This window comes from Boleophthalmus pectinirostris, unplaced genomic scaffold (genome assembly GCF_026225935.1).
Source record: "Boleophthalmus pectinirostris isolate CB_2022bp ecotype Guang Dong unplaced genomic scaffold, ASM2622593v1 HiC_scaffold_3, whole genome shotgun sequence".
Taxonomy (NCBI): Eukaryota; Metazoa; Chordata; class Actinopteri; order Gobiiformes; family Gobiidae; genus Boleophthalmus; species Boleophthalmus pectinirostris.
In genome coordinates this window covers 23,606,388-23,633,560 of record NW_026571299.1, presented here as the reverse complement: position 1 = coordinate 23,633,560, position 27,173 = coordinate 23,606,388, and the positions used below count along the sequence as shown (strand labels likewise).

General features: G+C 40.8%; 1 protein-coding gene across 1 annotated transcript in view; it reads left to right on the top strand.

Annotated features, from left to right (window-relative positions):
* Window positions 1–6,134: 6,134 nt before the first annotated feature.
* slc4a8 (solute carrier family 4 member 8) overlaps window positions 6,135–27,173 on the top strand; it is a 65,227-nt gene continuing 44,188 nt past the window's right edge. Inside the window, exons 1-3 of the mRNA XM_055160318.1 lie at window positions 6,135–6,267; window positions 9,780–9,915; window positions 10,777–10,937. Coding sequence (XP_055016293.1) covers window positions 6,159–6,267; window positions 9,780–9,915; window positions 10,777–10,937 — 406 coding nt within the window. The 5' untranslated portion in view covers window positions 6,135–6,158. The remainder of the gene's footprint in view (window positions 6,268–9,779; window positions 9,916–10,776; window positions 10,938–27,173) is intronic.

Here is a 27,173-nt window from a genome sequence, read left to right as displayed (position 1 = left end):
TCCTGACATGAATAATATTAATGTGATAGTCTATTACACTTTGCGCTCCCATATATCATACGATGCTTGGGCCGGTGCAAAACTCTTGATCAGAGAAAACTTCAGCCACAGAGGAGATCAGACAGGGGGAAATGTCCAGTCATGCATTTTAAAAAAGAGCATAGGCCCAACTTCAGGAAAAAATATCTAATCTAAAATGAATGCTGCATTGGCCCTTTGTGCTTCATTCATTTCATCGTGTGTTGATTTTGTGTGTTGGCAAAAAATTGTCGGAAAACCAATACATCTAAATAGAGACTAATGAAAAGATGTCAGAATAGGCGGCGGACCCCATAATATCAGTGATGCTTTGATATTTAGATAGAAAGTGTTTTGTAGTCCAGAGCTGTGGTACAAATATTTGCTGAATTTTAACTCGGCTGAATCCAGATTTTGTCCTCCTGTGGGTCAGTCTGTTTAGAGTCGACATGGCAATAGACATCACAGAGTTATTTTTATTTATTTATAATTTATTTTTATTAAAATGATAAAACATAAAATAAACAACAATTAAAATTCAAATGAATTGAAATAAAGACTACCCAGTTGTTTTTATGCGCAGAACACTTTAGTTTGTGGTTTTAAGATTTATTACGGAGCATTAGCATTAGCGTTAGCCCTGAGAAACAAACCTCTCTTTCTAAACACAGAAGTGCCCTTCGGTAGTATTAATTTGATGAGTGTACTTTTGAACATGATGTCAGTGACATCCATGCACAGCTCCTGTTCAATGCCTCATCTTTAAATATTTATTCATTTAGCACGACTCAGCAAAAACCCCATAGATACACAATACATGCATCAAGAATCTTGGACTTCATGTCATTGCGCAGTGCATACTGAGAAGGATTTTCCCAAAAAGTGAGCATCAAACCACCATGTTTGTTTTCCCAGTGGAATGTGTCTATTGACAAAGTCGATCTTTTCAAGTCTTTTGAACCATATCACTTTTGTTTCTTTCTTCTGCACCTCTCGATTAACAAACAGGATCCCGCTTTGTTGGCGCTCCACATACAAAATGTTCACTGCAAACTCTGGATGATTTAGGCAGTCAAAGGTTTCCTTCTTGGTCCTTCCTGTGGATCAATCCTGCCCATCGCCTTCACCTTTCACTATTTTTCAATTCCGTTGGGAAGGGAAACAGTTTGAACAGAGGTTTGCAGTCACACACATCTGATTCCCTTTTGCATTTAAGGAGTTCGCAAACAAATTTCTCACATCTATTGGAAAGGAAGTAGTGATACTAACAGTGTGGTTGCCGGGCGCTGTTGTGCACAGAGCCTATTGTGAAATATGTTTTAGAACCTATTTTACATCCAGATGGGCAGATCAATACCAGTTATTGATAATATATCGATTCTGATGGTTTCAAAGTTTAAATTCTGATACAAAAATAACAATACTTAAATACTTCTTTCTCTCAAGAAAAAATGTTTTTGAGTGTGTTATAAACTCACGACAAACAACTCTAAATCCTTCAAATCATAGAAGAATCATTTGCCTGAAGCCCTTGAGTACTATAAGTTACAAACATTATGAGTCTAGTTTCTCCACTCACTTCTACATTTGCATATTGAGCTAAAATTAAACTCCTGACGAGGGAAAGGTGATGATGAGTGACAGCACACAGTCTCCTCTCGGGGAGCTGGAGGCGAGGTCAGAAAATGTGCTACAATTTGCTGTTTAACTGTCAAAACGCAGATATTTAAACCTTTCATTAGCTCATATCTGTGTAATTACTAAACTTACTCACATGAAACAAAACCTGGCACAAAGTTCAATGTCTTCTCTGTTTTTATGAATAAAATAAACTTACCTTTTATAATCAACGCAACATGTAGGAGCATTATTCAAACACAGTCACTATTATTATAAGAGGAAGAAATTTAAAGGCCCTGTACTCGATTTGTCCCGTGTATTTGAATAAAATGTCTTTCCCCAGTACAGATATATAGTATAAGCAACTTCTGTCATCTGTGTCATTCGTTCATTCATTTTTCAATATAAAACCAAAAATTAGAAAACGAAAAAATAACTATTTTCTTCATTATTTGTCTCCAAAACCAAAATGCAGTTTCCTGTTTCCATAAAACGGCAATGCCGAATTGAACCAGGACTAAACCAGGACTTGTATCTGTCATAATAGACACAGATGTCACTCTGTTCATGCAAATATCAATCTACACATTTATTCATATTTTTCTCCCGCGTGTAAATATTTTCCACCAGTGAAAATTTCAATCTGCAAGTGCACACATTTTTTTTCAAGCACTCGTTTGTGTTTTTTTCACCAGATCAGGACTGAGACTGGGACTGAGACTAAGACTGGGACTAGCCCAGGACTGAGACAGGGACCAGACCAGAACCAGACCGGTACTGAGACTAGGCCCAGACCAGAACTGAGACCAGAACAGAGATCAGGACTGAGATCAAGACTGAGACTGGGACCAGTCCTGGTCTAGTCCCAGAATCGTTATCCGTTTTTTCATTTTGGTTTTGGAGACAAATAATGAAGAAAATAGTTGTTTTTTTGTTTTCTTATTTTTGGTTTTATTTTGAAAAATGAGTGAAAGAATGATACACAGATTTTCTGTTGTCAAAAACTTTCAGTTCCAATACTGATTCCAATACTACAGCTTTAAGAGGAAATTCAATTAGTCAACAGGACAAATGTTTTGTGTTAATGTTTGACACAAATGCATTACATTCCTTCATTATAAACTCATCATGGTGAATAATTAGGATGGACTGAATAAGTGAGGAAGAACGTTGGACCACTGCAAACTGCAAGGGCAGGGGTTGGGGTGGGGGGCTGCGGTGGTGCCCTTAGGGACAATATTTTCACAGACTGGTGCCGTATAGAAAGAGTCACGGTTCATGTGGCGCGCAGGAGGAGGCACAATGCATGGTCCACGTGCTATGGTTTAGTCCTGGTTTTAGACATCTTGGTTTTAGACCTGGTTTAGTTGGTTTCCCTGGTTTTAGACCTGGTTTAGACCTTTAGACCTGGTTTAGACCTGGTTTTAGACCTGGTTTAGACCTGGTTTCCTAGACCTGGTTTTCCCTGGTTTAGACCTGGTTTAGACCTGGTTTTAGACCTGGTTTTAGACCTGGTTTAGACCTGGTTTAGACCTGGTTTAGACCTGGTTTCCTTCTGGTTTAGTCCTGATTTAGACCTGTTTTAGACCTGGTTTCTTTCTGGTTTAGACCTGTTTTAATCCTGGTTTAGAACTGGTTTCCTCTGGGTTTAGACCTGGTTTAGAGACGTGCACTTCCTCCCATAGTCGCGATCCACACAGTGTACGCAAGTGTAAGGAGATTTCGCACTTTGGCGGCCCGGGGGTTGGGGACCCCTGATCTAAAAACCTCTAGTGAAGGTGTATGAAGTTTAAAAACACACATGAGCACTTCCTGTATTACCATATGATATCAAAAAATTGTTTGAGAGAAGAACTTAGTCTAAATGTGCAGGGTTTGTGTGTTAAACATGTGTGAATGAAACACAACACAACTCCAGGTCTGTTTGTGATGAAGAGACTACATTAGTACATAGAAAATAGTGTAATATATGAGGATTTTCAAATTCCTTATTTCTTTTAAAAATCATTGGATCTCGGAGAGTCGTGGCCCCTGCCCTCCATCTGAAATTATGCAGCTGAACCAGGAACGTGAAGAACAATCTGATAATCCATCATGTTATATAGTCAGACTTACATTGTGTGTGATCAAAGGGCTGCAGGTCAGTGAATACAAATGTCCATAATTACCCACGATGCAGTGCAGTGAATGGGTGAGTCATTGCTCTGTGGAACTGATGCAAATTTGGACTCAGGACAATCTTAACAGCCCAATCACTCATGGAGCTTTTGTTCCACCTTCCCTCCACAGTATCAGGGCTGAGCGGCCATTTTGTACTTTGTTCTTCATGAAGTCCAGCAGCTGTTGTGTGTGCACTCCGCTGCTTGATTAATTGATGTGGTTAAATGTGTGGTACCCCCCAATTTTTACCTTTTTAAAAGCATGAAAACCAAAACTAGATCCAAACAGGTCCAAAGTTCTTCCTTATGCGTTCAGAGCATCCTTATTTCTCACAGCGATCAACTTTATGAGCACTTTTCACAACTTTCAAAGACCAGAGTGAAGTTTTGTCATCCCATTCATACTAATAACAACTAGCATGCTAACAGTGCACCAATATGACTTCCCAGTTTGCCATTATAAGCTTGAATTTCCTTTGGACAATCATTACTAATGAGGTGGGAGACATATAAAAAATGATAATCGTATTGATGTTTTAGAGATATTTTATATATCGTGTTTTTAAAATGTCCACACCAAGAACCACTTACTACTACTACTACTACTACTACTACTACTACTACTACTACTACTACTAGCACTAGCACTACTTCTTCTACTACTATTTCTACTGCTACTAGTACTACTACTACTTTAGCTACTACTACTACCTACTACTATTACTAGCTAACTACTACTACTACCATTATACACTACTACTACTACTACACTACTATTACTACTACTACTAACTACTACTACTACTATTATTACTACTACTACAACTACTACTATTACTACTACTACTACTACTACTACTACTACTACTACTACTACTACTACTACTACTACTACTACTACTATTACCATTACCACTACTACCACTACTACTAACTACTACTACTACTACTACTACTACTACTACTACTACTACTACTACTACTACTACTACTACTACTACTACTACTACCACTACTACTACTACTACTACTACTACTACTACTACTACTACTACTACTACTACTACTACTACTACTACTACTGCTACTACTACTAATACTACCACGCGCACTACTTCTTCTACTACTACTTCTACTGCTACTAGTAAAATGTCCACACCAAGAACCACTTAGAAAATCTGTAGTCTTCTGAATACCGCCAGATCTAAACCGGATCTACAGGATTATACCAAGTCAAAACAGGGACTTCACTGTATACTGACTTCAATCAAATTAACACTAAAACTGAAGACGAGTTTGCGTATCACCAAGATTTTGTCATCAGAATAATGCAAAAGAACTTTACATCACTAGAGCACTGAGCTCAGGTAACAGCAGCAGACTCTGGTTTGTGTCTAGTCCAACTTTAGCATTTCTCACACAAGGCTAAATGTTTATTAAAGTTTATTTTATACGCTGAATCAGTTGAATGAAGCCTCTTCGGTTTAGGCTGTCTGTGGCATCCACCATGGTGTCTTTTTTCTTTTTTTACATTTGAGTCTGTATTGCTCAACAATTCAGAGATGGGGACCCTGAATATTGACGGGTATTTAGCACACTGATCGCAGCTCCTCTTATCTCGTCTGTCAGCTTCAACCGAGATTCGATACAACTGAAGCCCTGTGTCTTTATCTCTCTGCTGATTACAGCTCTGTGCTCAACACTTTTCTGGCATGCGTCTTAATGTGAAAATTAAAGGAATGACTTGAAAGTGTGCTCACTTTACAATGGCAGTCTATTGGCGATCTGGCTCGCTGGACCACAAGAAGTGGATCAGGGTCTCTATACCAAGGAATAAACTTAATGCCCAGTACTGATTCCTGACACCACGATGATAATAAAAAGTCTTTCTTTCTTTCTTTCTTTCTTTTGGCGACGGCAGCGTGACGAACTGACTCAAAGCAAAAAGACGACAGAAGTTTTCAGAGGCGATAAAAGCAGAAGCCTGAACTTAATAACGTTCTTGAAGATGTGGACACCTTTGGCTTATATTTAAGTGCGGCCTATATATGTACAATTTTAAAATGTTATTAAAATTTAGGTGGTGCACTCAACAGTCTGGATTTTACGGTATGTGTGTAATCCCTCATTGGTCCAGTAGGTTCATAGTGGTCCATGGGTGTACATTAGTCTATGTGCTCTGATTCAGTTCAAGATGATTCTAAAACTATTCAGTAAAGGTTCATTTCTGTTCTGTCAGTGGGACTTTTTTTTTTTTTTTTTTTTTTAGTACTGATACCTGCTCAAACGAGTATCCAGTTTCAACACTAATTTTCTGTCTCCTCTCCTCCAGGACACCGGACCCTGTACGTGGGGGTCCGGATGCCTCGTCAGAGCCACAGACACCACCGGCCCCACGGCTCCAGACACCGACGGAGAGAGAGGAGGTCTGGGAGCGCCACCACCCCACAGAGCGACGAGCCAGAGAAGAGCATCAGCCATGGTAACTCAAGATACTATAGCCTACTCATGGGGTTTCTGTTATGGACGCGATTTTGAGGACTTTAAACCATTTAATTAAAAGATCTTATATTTAGTTTTTAGAGGGCAACTGTATTACTACTACTACTAATCATACACAAATACTCATATATAAATACTCATATAAAATAGCAGGTAATGGTTGTAACGACTTTCACCACCATCACAAATACTATTACTACTGGCATCTGTGCTTCTTACTACTACTTCAGCTACTGCTACTTTTTTTTTGTTGAAATCCTAGCCCAGAGTAACCCAGTGAGAATAAAAAGCTGTGCCTCACGATTGACTCCAGCATGTTGTTGTTTGCCAGAGAAAGACAGGTGCAGTTTGCCAGGTGAAGTGTGCCAGGCAGAGTGTGCCAGGTGCCAGCTTCTAGTTAGGTGGCTCTGAAGGAGGGGAGCGACCCAGTGGAGGAGCATGAGTACTGGACTTGGCCCGCAGATCTTAAATGGCAAAAAAAAAATAAAAAAAATCAATGGTGCTCTACAACAACAACAACAACAACTACTACTACTACTACTACTTCTACTACAACAACTACAGCTACTACTGCTAATACTGCTACTAATTCTAGTCCTAGTACTGCTACTACTACAACTACTACTACTACTTCTACTACAACTACTACTACTACTGCTATCACCACTACTACTGCTACTACTACTACTACTACTACAAGTACTACTACTACTACTACCACCACTACTAGTACTACTACTACCATCACTACTTCCACTAATACTAACTACTACCACTAGTCCTAGTACTACTACTACGACCTCTACCACCACTACTACTAACTACTACTACTTTTATCACTACTACTACTATTAGTACTAAAAATACTACTATTACTACTACCACCACCACCACCACAACTACTACTACTGCTACTACTACTACTACTACTACTACCGCTACTAATACTACTACTACTAGCACTACTTCTTCTAGCACTACTTCTTCTACTACTAGTATCACTACTTCTACTGCTGCTACTACTACTACTACTACTACTACAACTACTAATACTACTACTAGCACCACTTTTACTACCACTATTACCACCATCAATACCATTATTACTACAACTGCCCCTACAACTACTCCTACTATTAGTATTACTACTACTACTACTACTACTACTACTACTACTACTACTACTACTACTACTACTACTACTACTACTACTACCACTACTACTACTACTACTGTACGACTTGCTCCTCCTCTCACAATGTGTAAAAGCCCAAATTACTATGAGACAACTGTTATTCCTGTCACTTTTGTTATAATTTGTTATAGTTTGCATTACAATAATTTTGACTTGTACAGTAATAACATGTCTGTTACTCCAGACACTGCTCCTATAGGGCAGTTCATGGTCCATTAGTCGTCACACATGCTGCGCTTACGCTCTTAACACATCCAAAACTAATTGAATGTCTGGTTTCGTGCCAACAGTAGTGCTCGCTGTGCCAGCAAGGTCAACGGGACCTCATCACACAGCTAATTCACACCCCACATCAGAATTAGGACAAACCTGGGACTGAACCCGGACTACAACGGGACTAAACCAGGTCTACACCAGGACTAGACTCGGCTCAAACCAGAACTAAACTTAAACACAAATATACTTATAACTTTTCTGCTTCATTCATACTACTTCATACTTCATTTGCTTATTTGGGTAGAAGTATTTAGTAGTAAGAGTTACATTTCAGGGGTAAGACAGACAGGAGCAGGTCTGACAGACAGGTGCAGACTGGACTGGAGCAGACAGGAGCAGGCGTGTAGATCCAGAGCCGGATGCATTAGGGTCCCATTCCCCAGAGGCGTCCATCGATAGCACAGATCAACTCCAGAGAACAGAGAGAGCAGACAGAGAGGAGGGAGGAGAGAGAGTGCAGAGAGGAGGGAGGAGAGAAAAGAGAGAAGAGAGAGCAGAGAGAGGGAAAAGAGACAAGAGAGAAGGGAGAGAGAGCGAAGAGAGATCACAGAGAGGAGAGAGAAGAGAGAGAGCAGAGTTAAGAAAGAGTAGAGAGAGGGCAAAGAGAGAAGAGAGAGAGGAGAGAGAAGAGGGATAAGAAAGAGCAGAGAGAGAACAGGGAGGAGAGAAAAGAGAGATAAAAAAGAGAAGAGAGAGCAGAGAGAGAACAGGGAGGAGATAGATAAGAAAGAAAAGAGAGAGCAGAGAGAGAACAGAGAGGAGATAGATAAGAAAGAAAAGAGAGAGCAGAGAGAGAACAGAGAGGAGAGATGAAAAAGAAATGAGAGAGAACAGGGAGGAGAGAAAAGAAAGAGGAGAGAGCAAAGAGAGAATGGGGAGGGGAGAGAAGAGAAATAAAAAAGAGAAGACAGAGCAGAGAGAATGGGGAGGAGGGTTAAGAAAGACAAGAGAAAGCAGAGAGAGAACAGGGAGAAGACAGAAGAGAGATAAGAAAGAGAACAAAGAGCAGAGAGAGAAAAGGGAGGAGAGGGAAGAGAGATAAGAAAGAGAAGAGAGAGCAGAGAGAGAACAAAGAGAGAAGGGAGAGGGCAGAGAGAGGAAAGAGAAGGGAGAGAGAGCAGAGAGAGAACAGGGAGGAAAAAGAAGAGAGATAAAAAAAAAAGAGAAGAAGCAGAGAGAGCACATATGGACAAAATACACCGTTCTGCTCACCGTTCTGGTGACTGTCTCCAAATGAGGCATTTATGAATGAACATCTTACCCAACATCTCAAGGTTCTGCTCCTGAAAACAACCTGGACCATTTGAGGACAGAACTTGTCGCACTAGAAGAACATAATCCAAATTTAGAATAACTGAAGCAGCCATCAACAACTATTTCCACAAATATACAAATGTTTACGAGGCCACTTTGTAATAATCAAACGTAGACCTACACTCAAGATGAAGATAACAGACTCCAAAGGAAATCTGAGAAAACAGTAGGTAGTCTTGGGTTTGTTTACTTTGGCTGATGTTTACAGTTTAGACAATAGATAATCGTCATGGTTACAGAGAGAGCTTCAGAACTCCTCCTCCTAAACCTCAACTATTATAAAGCTGCATTGTTTCAGCCGGGTTTGATTTTGCTATCTTAAACTCGGCTTCATTCTAAAGTCAAATAAAGTGATTAGTTGGTAGGTACTCAAGTCTATTAACCTGTGTTGATAAATAGTTACTCATTGACTAAGTCTGAGCCCAGGTCTGGATGAATCCTGTTAGACTTAAAGACTTAACCAAGACTCAGATTGTACAAAAGCTTGTTACTGAGTTTCAGATTCTGGATTGTCATGATGCTAGATTCCAATATAAGAAGATACCAAAAGGCAAAACACTAGTATTAATCACAGGCTCCTGAAAATGTGCTGTTTAAATCCTTTTTTTCCCCTACCCCTACCTTGCATCTGTAGTTGTTGTAGTGCACAGTTCCTCACCTGACTCTCCTCTCCTCCATGCCTCCCTCTCTCACAGACACTCCATCCCAGCGGGTGCAGTTCATCCTGGGCACGGAGGAGGACGCGGAGCACGAGGCCCACGACCTGTTCACGGAGCTGGACGAGATCTGTGTCCGCGACGGGAAGGATGCTGAGTGGAAGGAGACCGCACGGTGAGTCTGAGAAAAACCTGCAACACTACACAGGGAAATACATGCACAAAGAAGATGGAGACAAGAGCTCTACAAATCTAGTCTTGTGTCTCTCTCAAGTGGTTGAAGTTCTGTGGTACATGTGTGTGGTGTCTCTCTCAGGTGGTTGAAGTTCTGTAGTAATTGTTCTGACTGTTCTCTTTCAGGTGGTTGAAGTTCTGTAGTAGATGTTCTGTCTGATGTCTCTCTCAGGTGGTTGAAGTTCTGTAGTACATGTTCTGACTTGTGTCTTTCTCAAGTGGTTGAGGTTGTGTGGTACATGTTCTGATTGGTGTCTCTCTCAGGTCTTTGAAGTTCTCTGGTACATGTTGTGTCTGGTGTCTCTAACTCAGGTGGTTGAAGTTCTCTGGTACATGTTCTGACTGATGTCTCTCTCAGGTGGTTGAAGTTCTGCAGTAGATATTCTTACTGGTATCTCTCTCAGGTGGTTGAAGTTCTATGGTACATGTTGTGTGTGGTCTCTCTCAGGTCTTTGAAGTTCTCTGTCATGTTGTGTGGTCTCTTGAAGTTCTATGGTACATGTTGTGTGTGGTCTCTCTCAGGTCTTTGAAGTTCTCTGGTACATGTTGTGTCTGGTGTCTCTATCTCAGGTGGTTGAAGTTCTGTGGTACACATTCTGACTGGTGTCTCTCTCAGGTATTTGAAGTTCTGTGGTACATGTTCTGTCTTGTGTCTCTTTCAGGTGGTTGAAGTTCTCTGGTACCTGTTATGTGTGGTGTCTCTCACATAGTAGTTGAAGTTCTGTGGTATATGTTCTGTCTTGTGTCTCTCTCAGGTTTTTGAAGTTGAACTGTAGTAGATGTTCTGCCTGTTCTCTTTCAGGTGGCTGAAGTTCGAGGAGGATGTGGAGGATGGAGGAGAGCGTTGGAGTAAACCGTACGTGGCCACTCTTTCTCTGCACAGTCTGTTTGAGCTCAGGAGCTGCATCATCAATGGGAGCGTGCTGCTGGACATGAGGGCGGACTGCATCGAGGAGATCGCAGGTACTACACTCTACACAACACAAAACACTAAGTAGTTCTATAGAAACAACATACCGCTGTAGACTACAGTGACAATGTGCTGTTGGACATGAGGGTGGAGAGCGTCAAGGAAATTGCAGGTCACTTAACACCACGCAACACAAACACAACATATAACCACAGAGACGACACTAAACACAACATAGTACAGGTATGAACCAGGACTGAATCAGAGCTACTTCAAGAATTTTCTTCTTCTTTCTCCTGCGTTAGGGTCAGTCACACAAGCCAAACTGGTTTGGGCATGGAAAGCTCCTAAAGAGTTTGTCCAGAGTGCAAAAGAGCCGGTGTTCTGTCAAAATGGGCTGCCCCGTCGAAATAAGGGACTTGACCTCTCCAGTTTTACAACATATTTCTTTGGATTAGAGATGTGGGTTTGATGCTGTTTGCACAAAGTGATCACACTTTATATCTTAGTTATGTCAAATTTCAGCTCATTTATATGAATCTGCATTAGTTCATTTGGACAGTCATATTCTGCTCAAATAGGCTCCAACTAAAGGCCAATTTAACCATGGAATAATGCCCCCACTGTAGAATCACCTTTATTCACTCATTTATATGAATTTAGGCAGAGCTTATTTCCACAGACCGATATCTTCTATCTTCTAAATAAGAGTCCCACTATAGAAGAGAAAGAAATGACTGGAAACACTGAAATCTTTATATTAAATTGCAGAGGTAGGGACTTACAAGTTGTGACTATTTTTAGGACTTGAGACTCAATAAAATGGACTAAGACTTACTTCTTCTGAAAAATTATGTTTTTATAAAATACTTTTCTCTTTACAGTTGATAAATGTGGCGCTGAAAACTGGAACATGTCCCTCCCACTTCTGTTAATTTGGATGTAACTGAAGTACTATGTGTGTGTACTGTGGTATCATCAAATGTACTACAGTAATATACAGTACAATACAGTAAAATACAGAGGGAACGACATAGAACATGATCCTTCATGACAAATAACTGTTATTAAGCACTTTTAAATCTGAATTCTTTCTATTCTGACTGTAAAGATCTTGTCAAGATGTTTACAAATGGAAAAAAAAATGCATTTCTACAATTCCTACATAAATACTCATATATAAATATACCATGACTTTTTACAATACAGGACTAAACCAGGACTAAACCAGGACTAAACCAAGACTAAACCAGGACTAAACCGAGACTAAAGCGGGAGTGAACCGGGTCTAAACCGGGACTAAACTGGGACTGAACCAAGACTAAACCAGGTCTAAACCAGGACTAAACAAGAACTTTTTTTTTTCTATTTTCATGCTTAGGTCTAATTTAGATGAGACGAGGACTAAACCAGTATTGATATAGAATTGAAGCCCAACCAGACAAGGACTGTACCAGGACTAAACCAAGACCAAACCAGGACTGAACTCGGACTTTCCTCTTCATCCTCACTCTTGGTCTAAATTTGTCAGTCGTCTAAAGTTGCTGCTTTGTTTTTGGATGCTAATATTACACTGCAGCAGTGAAACTTAAAGATGCCTAATTGTAGTTAAATAAGATTAAACTAGAACTGAACCAGGACTGAACCAGAACCAAATCAAGACTAAAACATTTCTCTTTGCTCTAAACTTGATCGGGCTTGTTTCTTGGCTGAAGTCTGTGTTTGTGATGGATGCTAATATTACACTTGACGTAGAACACTGGCGCGGTGAAACATAAATATGTCTAGTTTTGGTTAAATATAGCGCTCTCCTCTCTGCGCTGACGTCCTTGGGCTGTGGGCTGTGTAACCCAGGACAGATCGATGTGACCCGCAGAGGAGCTTCACACAGATATATCCAGACTCTGCTCTGTCTGAACACCCGCACGCTCAGAATGTCAGCATGACTTCTATCGGATAACATTAGTGCGCTGAAAAACGACTGCACTTTTGGAGTTTACTTAATGTGATATTCCACAGTTTTACACCATTTAAAGAAGATTTAAAGCACTTCTCACGCATCACAGAGAACAGGAATAACAGGGTCTTGTTGGTGTACTCTATAGGCGAGTTTCAGCCAACGTCATTGTTATTAAAAGCCGGCGTTGCATGCTGGGAAATATTTTGGTCGGAGGCAAGAAACACGATAGCGGTCAAACACAGTGCGTGTATTTATCCCCGATAATGGTAAATTCCTGCTGCATTATCGGATGCACAAATAGAAGCACGGAAGAAGGAAAATGTCTTTTTGGTATTCTGAGTGAAAAGAACCGCTAACGGTGAATTAAATGACTTTCAAATATTCGCAGAGCAAACGTAGAAGATCCTAACAAACCGTGGACTCCAACAAGTTCAACAACACATCGAGACTCTTGGAGGCTTTCATCTTTTCTGCTGTGAATGGCCCAGGAGTTTCCACCAAGTCATTGTGGATATCGCCGAAGTGAATATTTGGCCAGGTAGTTGGCGATTCCGACCAGAAATTTGGTTTGGTCCACCTTTTGTAGTTGTTGAAAAGGGTGATTTGGCGTCCATCGATGGAGAGTGGATAAATAACCGGGATCAATACCCTTTACGTGCTTTCTCGCTCCGTCCGTCATGTTGAATTAGTGTTTATTGCCGCCGACCAAAATAATTCCCAGCATGCAACGCGCGCTTTTGTCAACAATGAAACTCGCCTATTGTTAAAGGGCCCGTATGACTCTATTTTCTGATCTATTGTGTTCTAGTGTTTTTTCTAAGTCACAAACATACGGAAGCCGAGAGGGGTCACAACAAATGCAAATGCTGCAACACATTAAAAAGCCACAACAGAAGTGACCGTGGGACTCTATTTTCCGACGGACCGATCAGGCGGCAAGTGAAGAACGTGAAATGAATAATGATAAAACAATAAATTACTTTTACTTATGTTTCCAACTTCTCCGTTCCTTTACTTTTCACGTTGTAGTTCTTCTTCTTCACTTGCCGCTTGATCGGTTCATCGGAAAATAGAGTCCCGCGGTCAGTTTCGTTGTGGCTTTTTAATGTGTTGTGGCTTTTTAATGTGTTGTGGCTTTTTAATGTGTTGTGGCTTTTTAATGTGTTGTGGCGTTTGTATTTGTTGCGGCGTTTGCATTAAAATTGAGTGTTGTTGTGACCCCTCTCAGCTTCCCTATGAGGTCTTTTCGCAAACAGAAAACATTCAGTTTCATATTGAGATGTCATGTGATAATACAGGAAGAGCTCCACTGTATTTTTAAACATTCACCGTGCAAAAGGCTAGATAAGCCTCTCTGAGAAGCTCGCTGTGGACATTGTGATGCTACAGACTTTTTACGCCATATATAGTGTGTGGAAGAAGATGTTCCAGAAGAAATATTTCAATTGAATGGACCATTTCATCATCAACCTGAACACCAGAGCGAAGTAAGAACGAGGCCTTTCCTATTGTGTTCACCTGGCTCCTCCTGGACACTGTTGTGATGTTGCAGGACACAGAGGAGGGGCACTTTTGTCCTGAGAGCTGTTGCTCTCCTCAAACTGCTCTGACACAGATCTGCTGACCCTCCCTGACCAGTCCTCCTGTTAAACTGCTCTGAGACCTTTGACTGAGACACAAAGACCAATCAGAATATATCTCTCTCAAATGAAATCATGTGGATAATTTCAAACCTGGAAATCTCTTCTGAACGAAACGTAAAAACTACTGCTTCATGACATCACAAAGTGGAACAGAGAATTTTATAGCAGTGATAATAATAAAGAGTTACTCAAACACGTGAATGAAACAAACACAAGTCTTGGTTTGTTTTTGAAGAGGGAACTACATTCTAACAAGGCTTAAAGAGTGAATAATCTTAACCTTTCAAGAAGACATATTGTGCTTTTGTACATAGTTATGACACCAGTGGATCATGATTTAAAATATTGTTGTAAGTCTGTATGTCCCTCTCTTCGTGTAGTGAGCAGTAGATTCTTGTTTTTTTTTCCATTTGAAAGGTCAGATCAGGTACACTGTACAGATCCCTCATGAGGGAAATCCATCCTGTGCATGAAGCATGTCAGGAGCAGAAGCTTCAGTCCCACAGAGCTCCACAACTCACCTCCAGATCTTGTTGCTAGTTTTTTGTTTTCTTTTTGAAAATGTAGAAAATATAAAATAGTGATCCAAGTGTCAGAGATTACAGCAGTACAGCAGACAAAACCAAACCATCATATTTTACTCTTTAAATAAAAGCCAAGCTCAGAGTGAAACAGTGAAGTAAAGGTCACCTGTCGACAGGTGAGGAGAAAATAATTGTTTTTTTTTCTTTTTGTTTTTTTTGTTTAGGTGACATTTGCTTTCCACCCACCTCTCTATCTCTCTATCCTCTCATCCTCTATCTATCTCTTTATCTATCTCTCTATCTATCTCATCTATCTATATCATCCATCCATCCATCTCATCCTCATCTCTCATCTCTCTTCTCTCTATCTATCTCTCTATCTCTCCATTCTCCATCTATTCATCCATCCATCTATCTCTCTCTATCTCTCCATCCATCTCTCTCATTCATCTATCTATCCCTCCCTCCCTCCCTCCTTCCATCGCTCTCTCATCATCCATCCATCTATCTCTATCTATCTATCTATCTATCTATCTATCTATCTATCTATCTATCTATCTATCTATCTATCTATCTATCTATCTATCCATTGATCTAGCTGTCTGTCTGTTTCTTCTCTTCATCCCTCTTTCCCTCTCCTCTTTCTCCTCCCCCTCTCTCCTTATTCTCTCTCTCCTCTCCCTCTTTCTCTCTGTATTGTCTATTTTGTGCTCTTTCTCTCTACCCATGTCTCTCTCTCTCTGTCTGTGTGTGTATTCCCTCTCTTCTTCTTCTCCTCCTCGTCCGTCTGTGCCTCTCTTCTTCTTCTTCTTCTTGTTGTCAGTGGTGCACCTGCCAGCAGCACCTGTTCTCTTATAGATCCTTACACAATCGCTGGCCTCGTATATTTGCTGTTTACGTCTCACCTCAGATCTCATCATAATCTGATTTCTGGATTTATCTGATTAGAGAAATGTCATGTCAACAGTTAGAGCTGATGTGACTAATCAGTTTTCTCTCTGACTGTTCACACCTGGGCAGAAAATGATGCAGAAAAAAAAGGTAAATTCATGCGGCAAAAACAAAACTTTTCATTTTACTTTTGTCTTACTCTAAAAATCCACACGTGTCTCCAGGTGTTTTTGGTGATCAGATTTCTCTTGTGCTGTAAACACACACCAGAAATCACATCGAAATATCGGTTTGACCTGATCGTTGTACCACAGACTGATGTAGACTTGGTTTGGTCCTGTTCTAGTCCTGGTTTAGTTCTGGTCTAGTCCACAGGTTGAGTTTGTGTAGTTATGAAAATGTGGGGACTAAAATCTGTAAACACTCAAATCTGGACCTGACTTACGGGGACAAAAGTCAGGTCCCCATACTGTAAATTCTACATTATAATATTAGTTTAATGCTGAGGTATGGGTACAGATAGATTCAGGTTTAGGTTTAGAGTTTAGACAAAAGGCAAAATTCAATTCGCCAGCTGTACAAAAGTTTTTTTTTAGACGACGTTTCGTAGCTCATCCAAGCTGCTTCTTCAGTTCTGGTTCTGGACACTTCCTTATATCTGTCTGCAGGGAGGAACTAAATAACTACTCTTAAACTAACACACCTACTTGTTTACCGTTTCTGTTTGTTAGTTAGGCCTATTTATCTGCACTGAGAGTGGGGTCTTATGTGGGGTGGTGTATATATATCCCCTCTCCAGGCATATATATATATACACCACCCCTTACACCTGTTCTACATTGCACTCTGATGAAGGCCCTGTAGTCTGAAATGTGCCAATAAATTTCATGTTGGGAGCTTTAAAACAGTGTGCAGATTTTTAAATTATTGCTGTTCATCTGATTTTGTTGGTCCTGCACTTGGCTGATGTGCACGCTTTCTTCTTTTGCATAATGGAGCTTTCACACCTCTGGACCTGACCTGGCTATACCTGTTATTTTCTTTCTTTGTTTTGTTTTAGGTTTAAGGATAGAGTTATAAATGTGAGACAGATGATGTCTGAGGCTTCCATTTCTGTTTAAGGAAGGATTGTCTTTCTTAACAAAAAGTCTCTTAAACTCTCAAACCAATTCCTTTCTCCTTTTCCTTTAACTCTCAAACCTATTCCTTTTCTCAGATCTGTACCTCACTGTCCTCAAAGGAGTCAGAGTCCGAAGCTTTTAGATGGAGATGTAAGGCAGACTGAGGTCCTTTTAGGTGGAGAATGAAGACTATTGGTTAATGAAGTTACATATTGAGTTGAAGCTTAAACACTGAGATCTTATCTGTTGAAAAGTACTATTGTGTGTCCTACATAATGGGTAACCTATGTGCTTCTAAGCAAATTCCTTTGCAGAAGTGGGACTGTGAAGATAAACCAGACTGGCTTATCAAAGCAGACTTGGTGTGATTTACAATGGTTTGGAGGGGGTTGTCACTTCCCCCAAAGAAGAAATGCTGACATTTCAAGGACGATTCAAGGCGTGAACCTGCTCAACATATTATATGCATATTCATACTGTTGTGTTTTATAAACTGGGTTGAGGGACAGGCAGGGAGTCAGATTGCCTGGCGTAAGACCTGCGTAAGTGGAGGCCATCAGGGACAGTGATTTGACCCAGAGCTCTGTGTTAGAATTGTATTGGCAGGGGAATAAATTTTTGTAATTTAAATTGATTGAGTCTAGTCATTTTTGATAGAACACGCCTAACAAGAAGTACAGCGGACTGAGGTCCTTTTAGATGGAGATGTATGTCAGACTGAGGTCCTTTTAGGTGGAGATGTATGTCAGACTGAGGTCCACTGCTGCTCTCTTGGCTATTTGTAGGTTTGAAATAGTCTGGAATTTCATGTTGTCTGAAAATTCTCTGTAGTTTTTCAGAAACACCAGCCAGGTAAGGAATAGTTAGGCACGTTCTCCTGGGTTCTGATTCCCACAAACAGAGAGGACTTTCTGCACATGTTGTTCTTCTTGTGTTAGGGTTTAGGTTAGGCAAGTATGGTTAAGTGTGTGTGTGCTTGTGTATGTGTGTATGAATGCAGATTCTTAAACTTACATTAAAATATCTTCACTGAACAACTGTCATTTGACCTGCCCCAGTCTCCAGTGAGTGACCCAGGGATCCAACCTGGAACCTTTTCATTGTGGAGAATAAAGCTGACTGAGACACACATGAATCGCTTTAAATACAAGTTTGAGAAGAATGAGAAAGAACAACCATCGAAATGGACTTTTAACCTTGGTCTAACGGTTTGTCCACTCATTTACCCACTCACTCCTGTATTTAGAGTGATTTATGCATTTCTGAGTAATTTGTTTCTTTTATTAAGTCGTTTTAGAGGAAAATTGCGATTGAAAATGTCTAAAGTATAAAATAGTGATCCAAGTGTCATAGATTATAAGTACAGTAGACAAAACCAAACCATAATAGTCTTCTTTAAATAAAAGCCAGGCTCAGTATGAAACAGTGAAATAACTCATTAAAAAAGCATAGAAACCCTGCGTGTGTGTGTGTGTGAATACAGACTGACTCTTAAATTAAAACATGCTCACTGAACAAGTGTCACTGTGCCCCAATCTCCAGGAAATGTCCAATTACGACATTTGAAAAGCAGCACTGGATGAAACTGTCACTTCACCTTCATTAACATCACACATATTATGTAACTTTTCTAGTGGAGGGTCCATTAACTTCTTGTTTCTATGGATACGTCATTGCTCTGCCTGGAACATTCCACAGTGTGACATTAAACAGCTCTATTACAGGTGGAGTTTTAGCTCAAAAATACAGAGAAAAACAGACATTCTGACTGTGAGCGGGGTCGCCTCTCCACAGATCTGACCTGTAACTTGGTCTGGTTTGGTTTCCATGAAGACAGAAAGATTTAATGCAGGGGTGTCAAACTCATTTTGGTCCGGGGGCCGTATCCAACCTACTTTGAGCCAGAAAAAAAAAAAAAAGTCATATAAACCCCAAAAATAGCAATAAGTTCAAATATTTGTGCAGAGAAACACAAATCTATTACAGAATTTTTTTTAAATTAATGAACCCAAACTTTAAGAAAAATACAGTTTCAACACAATGTTTTAACATGAACTTGTCTGCAAATAGGAATGAGTCCATTTTTATTGGAAAATCCTGCACTCGGCTCCACTTTTCTCATGTTGGACATTTTGCTGATGAGGGTGTCACGGTCAACAGTCAAAACGATCGTCCTTTAAGAGCGTTTGGAAAGAGACAAGTCTTCATTTGTGCTGCTCTGGTGGGAGGGGCCACGCACAGAGACGCTGTAGACTACGGGTGTGCAAAAATATTGGAATATCAATATATCGTATCGTTTAATGTGATAATACTGTATCGATATCGTGGGCTACAGTATATATATCAGCAAGAGTATTTTTACGTGTGTTGTACTAAATTATTTTGTCACAGCTACAGTTTTGTGGCTGGTGGAGTGAAAGGAAACTCATTTATGTGACACATTTAACATTTTCACTGTTTTGATGATTAAAATGTTTGTGTTTCATATGAATTTTGCACAAGAAGTGGTTTAACAAAGACTTTTACTATCACAGCCATGTTTTAGACTTTATTTTTTATTGAACCATATTGAATTGATTTGAAATATATCATATCAAATCGAAAGTGCACTGTATCGAGATATGTATCATATCGTGGCCTGTGTATCGAGGTATGTATCGTATCGGCAACTTCTTAATGATACCCAGCCCTACTGGAGACGCTGCTATGATAAACACCGCAGAAAATTAACAATATTGTAATAGAAAATATAATTCAAATATTTTAGTAGAAAATCAGCCAAGGGCCAGATTAAAAGGTCTTGGAGGGCCGGATCCAGCCCCTGGGCCGTATGTTTGACACCCCTGGTTTAATGCCATACTGTGAAACATTCCAGACAAAGCAATAACATCTCCATGGAGAAAAGCAGCTGGCGGATCCTTCACCAGAAAAGTTACACAGAGAGAAAGAGGAAAAGAGAGAGGGGGGAAAGAGAGAGAGAGAGGGGAGAGGAAGGAGAGGGAGAGACAGAGAGAAAAGGAGCAGAGGAGAGGAAACAAGAGTTAAAAGGGAGAGAGAGAAAGAGAGCATGTTAGAGAGAGAAGATGGAGAGGGAGAAGTGACAGGGAAAAGAGAGAGAAAGAGAGAGAGAGAGAGAGAAAAGAGAGAGCAGAGGAGAGAAAGAGAGAGGAAAAAGTGGGAGGGAGAGAGAGAAAGACAGCATGTTAGAGAGAGAAGAGGGAGAGAGAGAGAAGTGTCAGGGAGCAAGAAAGAGAGCGAGAGCAGAGGAAAAAGTGGGAGAGAGAGAGAATAAGAGAGAATGTTAGAGAGAGAAGAGGGAGGGGGAGGTAAAGCAAAGAGAGAGAAGTGGAAAAAGAGAAGAGAGGGAGGAGAGAGAAAGAGCGCAGAGAGGGAGAGAGACAGAGAGAGAGAAAGAGAGAGGGGGGAGAGAGGAAGAGATAGAGGGGAAGGAGAGAGAGAGAAGATAGAGAGATGGGGAGATGGAGAGAGATGGAGAGAGAGAGAAAGCAGAGGAGAGAGAGAGAGGAAAAAGTGGGAGGGGGAGAGAGAAAGAGAGAATGTTTGAGAGAAGAGGGAGGGAGAGGTAAAGCAAAGAGAGAGAAGTGGAAGAGAGACAAAAAGAGAGAGTGACACAGAAAGAGAGAAGAGAGGGAGGATGGAGAGGGAGAGTAAGAGGGGGAGAAGTGTCAGGGAAAGAGAGCGAGAGAAAGAGCAGAGGAGCGAAAGAGAGGGAAAAGTGTGTGTGTGAGAGAGAGAGAGAGAGAGAGAAAGAGCATGTTAGAGAGAAAAGAGGGAGGGAGGCAGAGGTAAAGCAAAGAGAGAGAAGTGGAAGAGAAAGAAAGAAAGAGAGAGCAACACAGAAAGAGAGAGAGGAGAGAGATAGACAGATAAAGAGAGAGATAAAGAGAGAGACAGAGAGAGATGACCAGTTAGTGCTGTTCGTGCATTAACAGACGTGAGGATCTGCTCTCGCTCGATATCACGTCTGAACATGTTCACATGGAGACAGGGAGCTGGCGCTGCGTTTACAAACCTGCAGCACTCTTGGTTTTGTCATTTTTGTCGACTTTATTTGTTGTTAGTCAGCGCCATGGCAACGCAACAGCTCCACATGTCCACAGAGCGGCATTAAAGAGGATTTCCTTTATGTAGGAGAAGCAAGTTTCACTGACAAACTCACATCTCTGTGGACTGTCTATTTATCTTCTCCTCATCCCTCTTTCCCTCTCCTCTCTCTCCTGTCTTTTATTTTATTAGGATTTGAATACCTGACAGAAGTCATTTGTTTTCATGGTAATAAGTCAGAAAATGATTATTCTTTATTTGTTGAAATATTCAGATGTGTCAAACACCACTGTTATGTGATATATTTTATCTGTAAAAATGATTAACCTTTTGACCAGTGGGGGGACGTCAGGGCCTTCAAGTTCTTCTCTGCTGGCCTAAAAAAAATATCTGAATCACAGACTGATGTTAATGATATTATTATTAAATAATTCCAAATGGTCCGTCCGCTTCCTTTCAGAGTTTTTCTGATGCTTGTGCTGCTTCCACACATGGATTTTCACATTAAAGCATTTGACCAATCACATTTCAGCCGTCACTTGTTGCCAGACAGAGTCAAAGTCAAAGAAATCTGAGGCCTTCACAATCTGTTCTGCAGGAACTCAAACACAAAATAAATGTCCATGAAACTGTTGCTTCAACCAATCAGATTTTGAGTTGGTATCTCCAGGACCTCTAGCAGCGAATGAGCATCACTGGATTCAAAGCCACTGATTGGACAATCAGAGAGCGAACCAGCCAAAGTAGCAAACTGCACCTGTAGCAGAACCAGAACTAAACCAGGACTAAATCAGGTCTAATCTAGGACTTGAGAGAGAGATTGCAAAGCGTGATCGGGCGACAGCTGCACTGAGCCCCGTGCAGCGCGGAGCCCTGGCCCCGGCGCAGTCCTTTCGTCTGTAGTCACCCGACAGTCTACGTGGGTGCACCTTCAGGCCAATCCCGACAAACAGTCCTGGTTTCATTCTGGTTTAGTTCTGTTTAACACCCCAGTGCTCCTCACTTCTACGTGCACAGAATCTCCACAGCTCTTTATCCTGTGTTTCTGTTGAATAAGATGCTTTTATAACCATAAAATAGTTACTGAGGAGTGGATTGTTTCAGATGGAGCACTACTGAAGGTCTAGGTGTGAAATGCACACTCCACCACTGCTTTTGAGTCATGTGACCTTTTACCGTGCCCCGGAAGTAAACAGAGAGTGAGAAATAGTCATGGATCTGTAATAAAAGATGAGGTAGGTAAGGCGTTCCCCCTCTGTCCCGGCTCCAGTCGACCTGTGGCTGCTCCAGGTCCTGCAGCAGAAAGAATTCTCCACAGAAGCATTCATTTCAGACTGCCCGTGTTCTGACAGGGCATCCACAACTTTCACAAAGGTCGCATTTTGTAGTGATTCTTTTCTATTTTCGCAACATAAACTTTTTCAATTTTTTTTTTTTATTCTTAAAGAGGCTAAAATTTACCTTTGTCAGAGTTAGTCTCGCCCACACTGAGTCACGCTTGCTCTGCTCTAGCAGCTCTGATTCGTCCAAACGCTCCATGCCACGCACATTACAGACATCAAGCGAGTGGGAGGAGCTCGCCCGGACTGAGGAAGTGAATGCTGAAGTGAAACAATTTTTGGGTCCACGCACCAATGAGAACAAACCATTGAAAATAACACGACGCCTCTTGGCATCTTCAGATTTGTTTATAGTTCTGTGGTTCACATGCACATCAGTGTCCCGGTTATTATCTACTGTATATCCCGGTTATGGCAGAATTCAGGATCTGCTGTTTACATACACGCATGTTTACAAACAACCATGAGCTCCTTTAGCGTCGGAAGCTCGGGAGGTTCCTAACCAGCGTGAGGAACTGTGAGGTTTCCCACAATCCACTGCACACATCAAACCCCAAACACTGTTGTACAAGTTCTACACTGCAGCAGATTATTAATCAAAATCGTCTGCATAAATAAACTCAACTTTATAACATATAAAACACAACCACTGTAGAGCCACATCATCTTGTTTCACATTATAATGGGTTTAATGCAGCTTTGCCACATTTATTTACATTTTACAGAAATGAAACTTAAAACCACATGGCTCATTTGCATAAACTATAAGCGCTCAGTCACACGGGAGGAGCTCGGAGTAGAGCTGCTGCTCCTCCACGCCGAGAGGAACCAGTTGAGGTGGCTCGGGCATCTGTTTCGGATGCCTCCTGGATGCCTCCCTTGGGAGGTGTTCCGGGCATGTCCCACTGGGAAGAGCAATCGGTTTGAGTCTGGATTAAAAGGACTTTTATTAGTGCAGACTTGTGATGTGAGGAGGAGCCTGTGTGAGCGGTGTTGAAAATACATCGACTTTGAAGCTAGTTTAGGTTTTGTTAGCGGTTAGCTGCTGTAGCTCCCGCACATAAACAGGCTGTTTTCTATTGGTCTATTGTAAAGTGACTATATTGGCCTTATATTTGTTACTGGACCTGCATTGACATGTAAATGAGCTGTGAATAGACGTGTGAATGATCCACATTTATGCATATAATTAATTACCGTGGTGCGCAGCATTTACGGCTAAAGGCTAATAGCGATAGTTTACTAGCTAGGAGTTATGGGTCGGTCGCGATCGAAGCGGCTCTTTGAAGCGAACAACGGGAGCCTGCTTCTTATAGGAAGCCGTGTTTTCTCTTTTTCTCACTTTTTCTCTTCATGCCGCTTGTAGACCTCGTAGTTTGACAGCAGCAGCGGCTGAAAATCAGAAATCTGCGTTCAGAAAACAGGACTAATCTTGGACTTGAGTGCAGGAGAGAGATAGAAACCGAGTCCCGACACTCAGTCCTGGTTCAGTTTTGGTTTAGTCCTCATTGCAACAAAACAATCTCAAGAGTCGCTTGGGAGCCGAAAGAGCCAGCTGCTTTAGTGAGTCGAGCCAAAAGAGCCGGTTCTCCAAAAAAAAAAAAACAAAAAAAACTGGAATACCCATCACTAGCAGCTAGAATGTGATGCAAAAATGCCATTAGGCCAATCTACTGTATGTAAATATGATGTAAAGAGTCAAAATAACAATAAATGTTGCCTAAATAAACCCAATTTAGAATCCACTAGAGCCAAACCTAAGTTTTTTAATCAATTCAAGATTTACTGTGAATTTTTACATCACTAAATATATCGGTGATTATATCGGCTATCGGCAGCTCCAACTCCCATTATATCGGTTTCATATCGGCCACAACAAAATCCATATCGGTCGGGCTCTAGTGATGATGATATTGAGTCTGTTCTGTCGCGTTGGAGATGGTTCATGTTTAACTTTTCAGACATGTGCCGGTTTAGCGCAGCTCTTTATTTAACTAATTTCACTTATGTACAGTTACTTTATTTATGTTGGTCACTTTATTTATGTCACTACTGTTGCGGTGAAAAGACTCGAAAGTGTTTGTCTTTTGGACGCATGTGCACTTAACTTTATGTTGCAGTATTCAGGATACTGCGTTTACATGCCACAGTATCCCAGTTACTATCAGAATATACCAGCTACTGTATCCCAGTTTCTAATAACCAGGATACTGACACTGGGGTACTGTGTAAACATGCACCATGACAAAACCGGGATACTCAAAAAACCTGATCATAACCGGACTACTGATGTGCATGGAAACTCACTCAGAGGGTGAGAAATAGTTTCTGCGAAAGAGAGAAAAAGACGATAGGGAAAAATGCAGAAAAAGTGTAAAGAAAAAACTTCACACTTTATTTAAACGTTATTTAACTACTGCAGGTGATATGTGGGTGAACATGGCAAATATTTTTTGTATTCTCTATTTATTTTAAAGGTGATGTAATATTACAGCTGAGACATTTATTTTTAATTTCTCTGTGTGAAGTCTTTTAATATGCGAAAAAAAAAAACAGGGTAGCTACAGTGAGAGTTCTCCCGAGTGTTGGGAGTGACTTTTTCACTCATGAGATGCAGTGTACTTCCCCGGGACCCAGAGCACACACACCTTACAGAAAATACAAACATGTGAGTCTGGTTCGAGGTGCATGGAGACCAGACTGACATCCCTCTGTTTAAAGTTGACCAAGAAGTTCTTTAGTCGACTTCAGTCCAACTCTGAAGCATTTTTGTCGATCCCAAACCTGATGAAGTTCACAGGAAGCACAGTGGTTTTCTTTAGTTCCGCGGATTGTATAATGTACCTTTCTATTGCACTGGAGAGAAATCTGACAGTTCCATATAATTCCAGAGTAAGACGTTCACACCGAAGGCTCAGCTCTGTCCTCGCGGCTTGTGTCAGTTTAATTGGAAGTCTGGGGAGCTCTGAGTCATTATGTGCCTCTGAGGGGCTTCGGATCTCACTGTGTTGTGAAAGAGAACTGCTTAATTGATGTTGTGATCGAAATAAACCACTGGATTGGGACTAGGCTCTCACTAAACGTTTGTTTGTGGAGGTCTGAGGGGCAGGTGGTTTGATTATATCAGAATATTTGGTTGTTTGCAGAAGACGTAATGTAGATGATGCAGTTTTTGTAGTCTTTTGTTAAAGGTGGGCTACCTACTTAAAAAAAACAACTTCAAGTCAGCGTTAAACGTGCACCGGGTAACACCTCCTTCTGGTTCAGAACACAGCAGTTTGGCTCCTCACTGCGTTTAACATCAACACCCTGTTTTACTTCCCTTCACTGTCTGCCTCTGTGTTTTAGAATCAATTTGAAGATTTTACTGATCACTTTTAAAGCTCGTTTAGGTCTTGAATCAAGTTACATTTCAAGAACTTTGAACCCCGTCCGAGCCTCCTGTAAACCACAGATCCTCAGGCAGGTCCCTGTTCTGTTCCAAGGTTTACGCTCCTGACAAAAGTGATGGAGTGTTTTCAGTCCAGACGTCTCGACTTTGGAAAGACCTGCCTGAGGAGATAAGACTCGACCATCACTATCACCTAAATCACTTCTTCAGACTTCAGACTTGTCTGTTTTTGTGCTGTCTGTTTGCTATTTTTATACTTTTTGTATTGTTCTTTGCTTCTTCTACAGCACTTTGTACAACCTTGTTTTAAAAAGTGCTTTATAAACAAGAACAATCAGAGATAGTAACCTGGTCTCCATGAGGCATCCGTGGGTCAGTTCATCACCACAGAAGCAGTTTATGAGGAGTCCAGCCCATATTACATGATCATTATATCCACAATACAATGTGTGTATGTGTACAGGCCCATGAACATTTGTGTGATGTTGGTCACACATGAGAATGTCTGTGTTTACTAGTGTGTAACCAAAATGTCATTTTTCATGAGTTGTGTGTATGTTAGTTGTGTGACTGTAGATCAGTGTGTCGTGTATCACCAGAAAAACAAGAAATGAAAATTATTTTCATTCCAATTAGAATTTTAACGGCTACACTGAAAGAGAAAGGAACTGTTAGAATTTCAATTTCTATTTGATATAATCAAAACTGAATATTGAAAAGAAAGACTTTATTCTGAGATTTTGAGACACTCCCATTGCTCAAGCTCGATCCTTCGCAGAGTTATGACAAAAAACACATATTTGACCTTGGTTACCTTGACCTTCAAGTGACCTTGACCAGTTTCAACCTGTAACATCCAGTGTACCCCGGTTATGTGTGTGCCAACTTGTGTGATGATTGGGTGAATATTTTAGGCCGCAGATGGTTCAGAAATTGCTGAAATTGCAGATCCTTTATAATGGCGTGACCTTTCAATTGATCCGTGTGACCTCAAGTGAACTCGAATTGTCACCAAACTTTTTTTGTGGCATCGGATATGGGGGCTTGACCCACGTACCAATTTGGTGACAATCGGTTCATAAATGGTAGAATTATTGCAGGTGGACAGACTCACACACACACACACACACACACACAGACACACACAGACACACACAGATACACAGGGTGAATACAAAACCTGGTCAAGGGTCTGCCACTTCCTTGTATCCATGGAGTTGCTACTGCTTTGTTGGAATGTTCCAGAGTATCACATTTAACTGATGAATTAAATTACAGATGTTTTAATTGCTTAAAATACTTTGAATACCATATATTTCTTGCCGTGAGTGTGGGGATGTCTCTCCACAGATCT